Here is a 12539-nt window from a genome sequence, read left to right on the forward strand (position 1 = left end):
CAATGAAGAGAAAAGAAAAATTAACACTATAAAATTGGCAAAATATTGACAGAGATTTTTCTATGATAGATAATTTCATAAGAAGAAAATAAAAGAAAAGGAGAAAGGCAAAAGACCTAGAACTGGTCCGCATAAAAGAGAGACTCTCTTAAGAAATTTTTCTAAGGGTTTTTTCAACTACTAATTTAGGAAGGCAAATGGGATATTTATAGGGATGCAAAGCTTTTTAGGAGTTATTGTGGGAAAAAATGAGGTGCCAACATGGGTTTTAGGGGTTATAGTGAGTGATTGTGCGTTTGCATTGTTCTGTTATTTTTTTATTGTTTTGTGAGTGGTCGGATCAGATTTATATTGTGAATTTCCTGCAAAGTAGTATCAGAACCAGAGGTTGGATCAATCTAGTAAGAGAAGAATGAAGGATTTAGAAAGCTTGTTTTGGAGAGACCCATTAAAGGTGTAGTTATGGAACAAAGTATTTATCATGTGAACTTTTTTGTGATTTTGTAAGTGTTGAATTGATCTAGATTTCTTTACTTTGATTGGTTTGTGGGAAGAGAGCTCTTTGCCCATCTTTGTTGAGTTTTCTGCTTCTTTGTGGGGCCACCAACTTTAGAAAGTATATTTTTAGAGGTGTGGAGTGATCTGATACGTCTATAATGATTTCAATCTCCAAGTTCGAGATTGATAAATTTGATGAAAAACAGCTCCACTCTATGGCAAAGAAGGGTGAAGGACATCATTGTTGCTAGCTAGGCATTGAAGTGAAAGGGTTTGACTCCAGAGACATGTAAGATGTCGAGCTGAGGATGTTGAGCTGATGACTCTCTACGCAATTTGACTATGATGTCGAGTAAAGGGAGCTGAGGGTTGTGAGGAAAATTTGAATGTCTAATAGATATTATTATGTCAGCATTATAAAGGGACAATCATCCCTTAAATTATAGGAGAAGTTACAGAAGCTCTACAGTTCAAAGGGCTTGGCTAATAGGTTGTATTAGAAGTATCAATTGTACCAGCTAAAGATGTATGAAGGCATGAATTTTTTGCAACACATTGCTGTTTTCAAATTGATTGTTGATTAGCTCCACAAAATTTATAAGGAAGGGAAAAAAAACAAGGCCTTATTATTTCTAAAGTGACTCTAATTGTTACGAAAAATTTAGTGACATCTACCATTCAGGACAGATATAGTGAAGATAGAAGATGTAATGTCATTGCTCCTTTTTTATTAGATTAGGAGGAAGCCTAATCTTTACGTTGATCAAGATCATGAGTTGATTATTCGTGGGGAGAGTCAAAGAGGAAGGTTGTTTCACAGGGATCCAAAAAAACATGTTGAGATCTACGGTTAGTGGGAAAGGCCTGCGATGTTATGTCATTATACAAAATTAGCCACATGAAATGAACCTATCTAGAACATGCTGACAAGAATTATAAAAGTTTTACAAATACTGTTTTAATTAGTAGTGGTAGGTGTGAAGAATGAGGAGGTTGGAGTTATTCTAACAGTATCCATAGGCATTTTCCAGTTCTCCTCATGATATGTGGATATTAGATCAAGATTTTCTGTTCAAGCATGGTCTAGAAGAGGATATTTGATACATTCAAAGAGAAAAGGAAGGTACGGTATCCTCGTGTGATGGGTTTACTTGTGATGTCACGGGGGTTAGGACGATGAATATCAGAATTTAGAGTGGTTCACACTTTGGATGATGTTATCTACACCCCAAATATCCATAAGAATCTAATATCCCTTAGTACGACTCGAGAGGTTGCAGGTACTCAACTACAGTTAAAACCATAAAAATCACTTATGGCTGCATAGTTTTAATGAATGTAGAAGACTGTGTTCAATTGTATTGTCTGGTATAAAGTATAGTTTGTAAAAGCATGTCATGATCATGATGGTTAGTTGGAAGTGGAATGCATGGAATCACAAGGCCTTGCATAGAATTTCTTTTGCAATTGGAGAAGAGAGCAGTGATGGGTTTCCAAATTATGACAATGGGAGAGGTTCGTCCCTTTGATGGGAGAGGATAGCTCAAGGTGTCTCTCTCTGGAGCTGACTCAAAAAAATTACGTGCATTGGCTATATTTATCGAGCATAGGGGTATCAATGGACCCACACGGTCTGATGGACCATTCGAATCGGAACTTAAAACGGACATAATCTAGATTCACTACTAGGATCCATGGACACATTTCAGGACCCTAACATATGATCAGAAATGGTTACCGATTGGATCCGGACAACTAACAAAAGGCCACTGGGACAATCCTAAATCTGATTTATTATATTATTTTACAAAAAATATCCTCTAAATTTTGAGAAAATGACAAAAAAAAAGGGCTTTCATTTGATAAAATCGTGTGAAGGGGGGAGTGTTGTAAATGACCAAAGTAGAGTGACTTTGACAGGTTTGAGATTTTTAAGACAAATCTATCCTGAGGTAAAAATCGTTTATTTTACCCTCAGAAACTTGACTTTTTATTTTCACCTCTCTCTCTCTCTCTCTCTCTCTCTCTCTCTCTCTCTCTCTCTCTCTCTCTCTCTCGCCGGCCGTCGGTGTTGTCTCTCCGGCACTCTCTCGACGGCGTTTCTCTCTGTCGACGGTACCCTCTCTGTCGACGGAACCCCCTCTCTCTCTCCCTCTCTCCGGCCCTCTTTCTCGACGGCATCCTCTCTCTTGACGGTATCCTCTCTCCGGGCCTCTCTCTCCGGTAGCCTCTGATTGTAAGCGAACGTCCTCTCCCAGGTTGGTAGTCTCTCCCTCTCAGTTAGTTTTTGAGATATTAAGTTAGGGTTTTGAGAATATCAGTTTAGAAACAAAAAATTAGGGGTTTTGAGAAAATCAGTTTAGGGGTTTTGGGAAAATCAATACTCTCTCTCTCTCTCTCTCTCTCTCTCTCTCTCTCTCTCTCTCAAAACCCCTAATTTTTACAAATCTATGGTTTAAAGCCTTAAAGTTTGGTTTAAAATCCTATTTTTTATAGAAATCTATGGTTTAAAGACCTAAAGTTTGGTTTAAAACCCTATTTTGTTAACAAATTTATGGTTTAAAGACGTAAAGTTTTGTTTGAACCATTAATTTGTTAGAAATGTATGGTTTATAGCCCTAAAGTTTGGTTTAAACCCGTAATTGTTTGAACCCATATTTTGGAAATCCCCTAAGTTTTGAAATATAAAGGTTTCAACCAAAATTTGATAGAAATATTTTGTTAAAACCCCTATTCAGTTTACAGAACCCCTAATTTTTCAGAACTATATGGTTTAAACCAATAATTGTCAGACATTATTGGTTTAAACCCTTAAATGTTGAATAATAAATGGTTTAAACCAATAATGTTGAAAAGTCATTCGTTTGAATTCCTTCTATTTCAGAAAACAGGTTGTATCCCTTGTATTTCGGAAAACAGCTGTTAAGTTTTGAAAAATGATGGTTTAAACCAATATTTCTTGTAAATCATTGGTTAAAATATCAATTTTTTTGAAAATTAGTTGAGAAAACCGTTAATATTTTGACAATATATGGTTTAAACCAATAATTTCTCCCACCTTATTGGTTTAAACCCCTAAATCATGAATAATAAATGGTTTAAATCAAAAAAATTTGACAAATCATTGGTTTAGACCCCTTCCATTTCAGAAATAAGCCCCTAAGTTTTGAACAATAATGGTTTAAACCAATATTTGATATAAAGCATTGGTTTAAACCCCACAATCTTGAATAATAAATGGTTTAAATCAATAATGTTTGACAAATCATTTGTTTAGACCCCTTCTATTTCTGAAATCAGCTCCTAAGTTTTGAACAATAATGGTTTAAACAAATATTTGATATAAAGCATTGGTTTAAACCCCTAAATCTTGAATAATAAATGGTTTAAATCAATAATGGTTGACAAATCATTTTTTTAGACCCCTTCTATTTCGGAAATCAGCCCCTAAGTTTTGAACAATAATGGTTTAAACCAATATTTGAAATAAAGCATTGGTTTAAACCCCTAATTTCTGACCAATCATTGGTTTAAACCCCTAAATCTTGAATAATAAATGGTTTATATCAATAATGGTTGACAAATCAATTGTTTAGACCCTTCTATTTCGGAAAGCAGCCCCTAACTTTTGAACAATAATGGTTTAAACCAATGTTTGATATAAAGCATTGGTTTAAACCCCTAATTTCTGACCAATCATTGGTTTACACCCATAAATCTTGAATAATAAATGGTTTAAGTCAATAATGGTTGACAAATCATTTGTTTAGACCCCTTCTATTTTGAAAATCAGCCCCTAAGTTTTGAACAATAATGGTTTAAACCAATATTTGATATAAAGCATTGGTTTACCAATCATTGGTTTAAATCCCTAAATCTTAAATAATAAATGGTTTAAATCAATAATGGTTGACAAATCATTTGTTTAGACCCCTTCTATTTCGAAAAGCAGCCCCTAACTTTTGAACAATAATGGTTTAAACCAATATTTGATATAAAGCATTGGTTTAAACCCCTAATTTTTGACCAATCATTGGTTTAAATCCCTAAATCTTAAATAATAAATGGTTTAAATCAATAATGATTGACAAATCATTTGTTTAGACCCCTTCTATTTCGAAAAGCAGCCCCTAACTTTTGAACAATAATGGTTTAAACCAATATTTGATATAAAGCATTGGTTTAAACCCCTAATTCTTGAAAAATCAATAGTTTAAACCAATAATTGATCTGAAATCATTATTTTAAACCCGAAATATTTGAGAAATTACTTGGTTTAAATCAGTTGTTAACTTTCTTTCAGCACATTATGTTTGAACAGGTGGAAATCTGATTTAGTGGATTTTATTCCATCTTTTCCCCCTAGTGATCATCTCATCAAACCATGGTAATGCCTCCGTTATTCTTTTAAGCCTTGTATTTTTTAAAATGTTGTATATATCTAATAATGGTTTGTTTTGCAGGCGTCTTATGCTACGTCGAGATGCTGCCCCTCTAAGTTTGACGAATTCTTCAGGTCCCTTGACTTGAGGAAAGCACATACCGATATGCTAGAGCGCGGCCCATTTGGGGCCTTGCTTAATTTGGAAGGTCTGAAATTGCACAAGGCAATTTTGACCGTCCTCGTGCGATCTTGGATACCCAAGTCTAGGGCATTTCAAATAGGTGGCATATTACTCCCCTTTGAGGTAAGGGATTTAGCATTGGCATTGAGCCTAAGCTTGGTAGGAGATAGAATACGAATAGACTGGGATTCGACAGAGGAGGTCGAAGGTTGGAGGTTTTCCGGTGCTTGGGCGAGATTTGGTGAGATTGCAGATGTTATAAGGGCGGAGTCCAGATCGGATGAGATTGCATCGGTCCACGCAACAGTGAGACATGTGTTGCTGCTTTTGTGCTGCTGTGTGCTTTTTGCCCGAGCTGACCCTGTGGATCACAGGACAAAATCCTGCCTCTTCCCCTACTTAGGAGCAGAGACCGTGGGAAGAATTGCTTGGGCATACCCTGTGTACGACTTCCTGGTAGAGTCATTGGATTCATATTCGAAAAACGGAAAGACAGGATATATCACCGGATGCGCTATTGTGCTACAGGTGAAGAGTACATATATTATATACATGATTACTCTTTTGTAAGTTTGGGTTTTTGTTCTCTAAAGGCCGACTGTCTGTATTCATTCCAGGTGTGGCTCTTTGAGCATACTACCTTGTGGGCACCTTCAGCTCCAGATGCACATCCACGCCTATTAAAGTGGATCACAGGGATCGATACACGGCGGACTGACCATGCAGCCTTTATCAGACAGATCCGTGATGGGAGGCTAAAGAAGACCCAAGTTAGACCTAGAGCTTCTGTACTCCCCTAGTACTCACTTCTTCTAACCGAGATTAACTATTTGATTTCAGGTTGTGAGGTGCCTACTACCTCTTCCTCGAGAAGAGGGCCTGCTATCTTTCACGGTAGATGAGGCTGATACTGTGATGGGAGAGGTAACGAAAATGACTCTCTTTCTTGCATAGGGTCGTTATATTCAAGTTATCTAAATTTTCTCTATTGTTGATACATTTATAAGAAAGAAGCTTCTGCGACCGCCCCAACAGTTGAGGAATGCCTCCAAGACATTCGGATTTTAGAGAAAGAAACGATAGCGTCTCTGAGTGATATGTTACGTAAGGTACTGAATTTTAAGTCTATATTCAATTACTATATAGTACATTCTCTGAGTGATATGTTAATAATTTTCCATTTTCACTTTTCAGAGGAGCATACCTTTTAAGGGGAGGACAGAGAGAAAAAGAGATGTTGATAGGGAAGTGAAGGAAGACCATGTGTCTATAAGCAAGGTTGATTTTGATTTGTTAGTGGAGAGGGTTAGAGACCTTGAAAGGAGGTCAGTACGACATGAAAATGAAATAGCCGAGCTTAAGAGGATCATTGCCTCGGGTGGAATGGAGGCCGAATCGCAGGATGAAGGAAAGGGGGAGATGATGGGAGGGGATGACGGAGGGGTGGCCGAATCGCAGGATGAAGGAAAGGGGGAGATGATGGGAGGGGATGACGGAGGGGTGGTAGTCATCCCCAGCCAGGATTCGTTGGAGGAGGAAATAAAACGGAATGTGATTTCCATCCCCGACAGTCCACTGAAACCTGTTGCAAAAGTGATTTGGAGTATTGAGAGATGAGTGAGGCTGCGTTTGAGGAAAAGTAAACCCTCTAAATACACTACTTCGCCGTATACGGCTTTCGGGACTAAGAAGGTCAATGATAAAGCATTGCTGGTGGCAGACCCGCAATGCCATCGGTTGCTCCCAAAGCTTCTTGCGCTTCCCCCAAGGTAAATTGGATTGAAGCCCTTTTCCAATATAGTTATCTAGCCTTTGTAAATCCTAAACTATCAGGTGTTTTGCAGCGAACGAGTTATACAGGTTAACGGCGACTTCCTGTATGCCGAGGACTTGCTTATCCTTAACAACCCCATTGAGTGGTTAAGTTCTCCGGTAAATAATTTGGTTATTTATACTACAGCTGAATTCTTTCACCATCGATATTTGTCTCAAATCTCTATATGTTATTTTACGTAGATTATGAATGTATACACCGAATATCTAAACGTTCGGGACGAAAATAAAAGAAAGCCTGGAGAAAGAGCCTGTGTGGTCATTACTACCTTCCTCTATGTAAGAATAGATAGTTTTTCATTCCCAATCACAAGTTATTTTTTATAGGTGGTTGTTCACAAGGTTTGAATTTGTTTTCGTCACTTCATTAACTTCTCTTGTATTATGTTTTTAGGATTGTCTAACTAGCAAAGACTACACTGGCGGAGATAGTCTTATGAAGTATGTGAAACGATTAAACGACTACCCGCCGGATACCCTAAAAAGAGTCTTATTCCCGCTGCATGTCCCTGACCATTGGATTCTCCTGGTCCTCGATATGGTGGATGAGAAGTTCTACATCTTCAACTCCTTGCGAGAGCAGATCTACTATAGAGATGTTGTACCATTGGTGAGTTCGGGTCCCACTTTCCTTGGTTATATTTCAATGTATATAAAATCCTTAGCTTGTATGGATTGTTTTATAGATACGATACCTTGAACGGCTATACATAAGTATGTGGGACTTCGATGTAAGCAAGTTTAGAGTGGTGGAAGTCGAGAAGAGGCCCTTACAACTCAACAGGTAATAAAGTTCACTTAAAATCAGTTTGGAAGTTTAAATTTATTGTGGAAGAGCGTGGTCGATGATGTGTTGTTGTTTTGCAGCAATGATTGCGGGCTGTTTATGCCTAAGGAGATGGACTGCCTCGCACGTGACGTTCCGCCTGAGTTCAGTCAGGCAGATATAGCGCTGATGAGACGACAATTGTTTGAGGATTTCTTAGAAGGCCGGTGTGGCACGGTTCTGAACTTGTAGGAGTTCATGAACAGGCAGGCTTGGCGAGGTTGAATTCCATTTGAAATGTAGGCTTGTAAGAAAAAATATCCTTGTAATGTTTATATGTGAGTAAAGGCTCAGAAGAATTCCGAATCATTTTTTATATCAACATTGTATTTGGTTTGTCTTTTTCTACCAACCACCAGAAAATGCTGTTGTAAATAAGATAGGCTTTACACGGATATGTAAGTGGTACACATTCCAACACGAAAACATCTCTGTTGTTCTATATGTGGATCTTATCAAATACATGGATGATGGTTTTTACTCTATAAATTTGTTTTAGATTTTGAGATCCAATGTAAGCCGAAAGTTGATTACTTCAGTCGGTAATAAATTTGTGACCAATAATCAGTTTTGAACCCAGAATTCCGTGGCCAAAAATCAGATGACAAATTGTGCGCAATAATCAGTGAGAAATTTGGGGAAACATTAAACAAGGAAAAAAAAATTCGTGGGAACCTTACTACAGAATTCCGACAAATAATCGGAATTCCGAATTCCGCGATTACTGTCGGAATTCCGCATTACCCATATCCCAAACGTCGACATTCGAATTTTGTACTGCGGAATTCCGCGAATTTTCTCGGAATTCCGCGGCCGAAATTCTGAGTTTGTTACGCGGAATTCCGCAGTAACCGAAATGATAAAAAAAATGTGTCGGAATTCCGAATGTATTGTGCGGAATTCCGAGTCGGCCCAGGCGCGCATAAAGAGTAGACCGACTCGTTTTTTCTCATTTTTTCTTTCTCCCTTTTTCTCCTCCATCTCAAAAACCTCCTTTGTTTTTTATTTTTTTCCCCTAAATCCACCATCCATACTCCCTCCATCCTCGATCCTCTTCTTCCTTACGAAACCCTACATTTCTCTCCTAAACCCTACCCACACCATTTTTCTTGAAACCCTTTCCTCTTTCTCTCATTTTTCCATCTTTTAGGTGTCCCTTCCTCTTCTTTTCCCCAATCTCTCATCTCCATCCTACATGCAACCCGTTTTTCTTCCTTCTCCCCCCTTCTTTCGTCATATTTTTCCATTTAGGGCTTCAAATCCCTCTTTTTCTCTCTTTTCTTTCCTTTTCTTCAAACCCTAATTTTCCAACCATGCTTAGAACGAAAAATCCTAACTTTGGCCGTTCCTCCGACGGCCGAGACAATGAAGAACCATAAAGAAAGAGAGCGAAGGCTAAAGCTCCGCTTCGGGAAACCGAGTTTATTTCCGATTCATACTTCTCCTCCGTTCAAGCCAAGAAGACATGTCCAAAAGTGGTTAATCGGGGCATCCTCACTGGCCGATTCATTGAGCCCGACGTTCTCCACCATTTCGACCTTCAAGCGCGATTTGATGCCGTTGGGTGGACCAAATTTCTTCATCTCAACGAGCTTGTCTACCCTCGGTTAGTTTGTCTTTTCTATACCAATCTCACTATCACTCCCTCTTACTTCCGAATTGAATCTCGTGTCAAGAACACCCCCATCAAACTCAATATTCATCAACTTGCTGAGATTCTCGCAATTAGTTCCGACGGCTTTCACCATTACTTTTGGCCAAGCAATGGGATCCATTCCCTCCCAGATCTTGATCACGACACTGTGTTTAGCCGAATTACGAAGAACTATCGGCCCAACATGCTTGTACAAACTTCTCACCTCATACCCGTGGCCAAAATCCTTCATAACTTCATGTTCAACAACTTCACCCCACGCGGTGGCATGACCGATGCCATCCGACCCCTTGAGGCATACATCATATATTGCATCCTTGAGGGTTGCCGGCTTTGTCTACCATACATCATCTTTCGCTTTATGTTCCAGACTCTTTCTCGACACCGCGCCTCACTGCCGTATGGCATGCTCCTTACCTGTGTATTTCGCCACTTCGGTATCACTCTGGAGAGTGAGGCAACCGACACTCCCACCGCTCCTTTTGATGATCGGACCTTCCGGCGCATGGCACTTGCGAATCAAGTTGTTGTCGTTGACCCTGATGAAGAAGTTGCCGTAGACCCTGATGAAGAAGAAGACGAGGACGCTCTGGACACTGAGGCCCCTGCGGCGCCCTATGCCTCTTCGGATTTGTCTCAGGGTTTCGCAGCCATGCAGGAGGCCCTTGAGCGATCTATGACGATGCAGTTTGAGCGGCTCACTACCCATGTTGACACAGAGATGTCTACGCGTTTCCAATCGCTCTCGACTCACGTTGACGCCCAGTTCTCTACCCTTTATCAGTACCTCACCGGTGGTCCGTCGAGTAAGCACCCGGGCAGTTCCTCTTCTTATCCGCCACCACCTCCTCCAGAGCAGTAGATGGATGCAGTTATTTGCTGATGGCTCAATTTTTTTGGTCCGACTCCTTTGCTATATTCTGAGTCTCTTTCTGGATGTTTTGGGCTGTATTAGCTTTATATTTCTACAGCTGCTATATGATGGTTGGATATTTTTGGAGCTTTATATTTATATAGTTTTATACTTTTTGACAGTGAGTGTGCTTGATCAAGGATACCCATTTTAGGCAGAACAAAACTTGCCTTCATAATTGCCCCCATTTGCAAATGGCATGAAAGTAGCATCTAAAATGAAACCTGTGTTGCAAACTTCATTAATCAACCATTTTCTAGGTACAAATTGAAGGCTGTACATTATAGGGTATCAAACAGTAAAATTTCTCAAAAATAGACTACACATAATTCTAGGCCATTCCCATATAACTTCATAATCTTCAGATGAATCCAAACTTCTGAATTGCGCAGTGCTTCATTGGTCCTTAGACCAGAAGTTTTCGATAAAGCATTAGATGACGACCCTCGAAACAGTTTCTATCAACGAAATCCAAGTCCCTTCAATTCAAATGATCCGAAAAATAGAACAAAAGAATCCTACTTAAAAGAACGGAGGCGGGCGGGATAGGACGGGCCTGCAATCAATTTAGTAGAATAGTTTCAAGGTGGGGCACGGATTGTATTGAGGATCATAATATAAGAGTAAACAGAAGTTCAAAAATTACATACCAGTTTTCCATTGGTGCGGAAGGCCCGATTGAGACCACGTTTGGCTGAGGAGTTACGATGGGCGGATTCTTGCACGATCTCTTATTATGTCCAAGTTGACCGCAAGTACCGCACTTATGGTGCACTCCTCTTTGCATGCCTCTCTCCGTTCTCACTTTTTTCGGTCGGCCTGGCTGTCGTCTTGATTTTGGCGGCAATACCAACGGCAAAGGATGGGTACACTCCGGCCATTGCGATCGGTCTAACGTGGGATAAATTGCTCCATCGTAAGTCCTCCGATACGTATCGGCATGATACCATTCCCCGCAGTAACTGTATGGGTCTCGTTGGTCCAGTCCCATGGCTGCTATTGCATGGGAGCACGACATTCCCATCGTTTGAAACAAACGACACGTACATGTTTTCTTTTCTAAGTCCACCTCATCAACGTGGTACTTGGACTTCACCTCATATACGGTCCAACCACACTGGTGCGCCATATAAGCACCTGCTAGAATACATTGTTCGGCCAACCAGTCTTCCGCATTTGGGGTCAAACGAGTCGTCCACTTCGTACCTGCCTTCTGACGGTACTGAAAGAAGTCAGATAGTTTCCATCTTGTCTGTTCGACAAGTGCTGCAATAGGCAGCTCCCTTGCGCCCTTTAAAAGTGCATTGAAGCTCTCAGCCGCGTTAGTTGTCAGCACGTTATATCTAGAACCTTCAAAATAAGAGCTGGCCCAATTTTGTTTAGGAATCTCCGATATCCATTTCTCTACGCTTTTACTCATGGTTTTAATACTCTCCATCGCATCCTTAAAAGCACCCTCCCTTAGGGAATATGCAGCATTCATAAAAGGTTTTCGCAGATCTTCACTCTTAAATTTTCCATGGAAGTTGACACTGAGGTGGTGGATGCAATAGAAATGGTACGACCCTGGGAGAGCTTCCGCTACGGCTCTAGGCAACCCCTTCATCCGGTCAGACCCAATCGTGATGACATCTCGTCCTGCCGAAATGAAATTCTGACGGAACAAATGCAAAAACCATACCCAGCTTTCATACGTCTCGGCCTCGACTACTGCAAGTGCCAGCGGGAATAACCCATTGTTGCCATCTATCGCAGTTGCGGCTAGTAGAGTCCCCCTGTACTTCCCCCGCAGATGGGTCCCATCAATTAGAGCGAGGGGCCTAACTGTTCGGTTGAACGCACTAATGCTAGGGCCAAATGACCAAAAGAAACGCCCAAATGTATCATCCCCTCTTGGCCGCAGCTCTCGAGTTCGGCACAACTGCACTACTGTGCCAGGATTCCTTCTTACCAACTCATCAGCATATGCAGGCAGGATGCGATATGACGCTTCGGCATTCCCACACATAATTTCCTATATGATCATCTTTGCCATGTGGGCTTTTCAATACGACATTGCTATACTCCAGTGGGCCTTGATGTACCGTCTTATCATAGGAGCCCTAACATCTTCTGGGCTTTCGAATAAGGCTAGAGAGCACTCAGCAGCCCACTTTGCTGTGGCCATGGGATGATCGTTCCCTTTCATTGTGCTTGAGCATGTGTGCTGAGGGATAAATGTTTTTACCTTAACATAATATGTATAAGTGG

The 12539-nt window shown here is 40.3% G+C and overlaps 1 protein-coding gene across 1 annotated transcript; it reads right to left on the reverse strand.

The window, feature by feature from the left end:
* Positions 1–10439: 10439 nt before the first annotated feature.
* Positions 10440–12297, reverse strand: LOC143858256 (uncharacterized). The gene is made up of 2 exons (XM_077368912.1): positions 11186–12297; positions 10440–10563 (listed from the first exon to the last, which is right to left on the reverse strand). Exons 1-2 carry the CDS (start codon positions 12295–12297, stop codon positions 10440–10442), a joined length of 1236 nt encoding a protein of 411 aa, XP_077225027.1.
* Between the last annotated feature and the right edge of the window lie 242 nt (positions 12298–12539).

This window comes from Tasmannia lanceolata, unplaced genomic scaffold (assembly GCF_043159265.1).
Source record: "Tasmannia lanceolata isolate RefF3 unplaced genomic scaffold, GAP_Taslan_0.1 ptg000025l, whole genome shotgun sequence".
NCBI classification, from domain to species: Eukaryota; Viridiplantae; Streptophyta; class Magnoliopsida; order Canellales; family Winteraceae; genus Tasmannia; species Tasmannia lanceolata.

What these genes read in the sequence shown, in the direction of transcription:
- LOC143858256 (XM_077368912.1), bottom strand. Translation starts at nt 12,297, where the DNA reads ATGTGTGGGAATGCCGAAGCGTCATATCGCATCCTGCCTGCATATGCT. An exon ending in GATGGAGCAATTTATCCCAC is followed by an intron (nt 10,564 to 11,185) that starts GTTAGACCGATC and finishes TATAATGTACAG; the next exon opens with CCTTCAATTTGTACCTAGAA.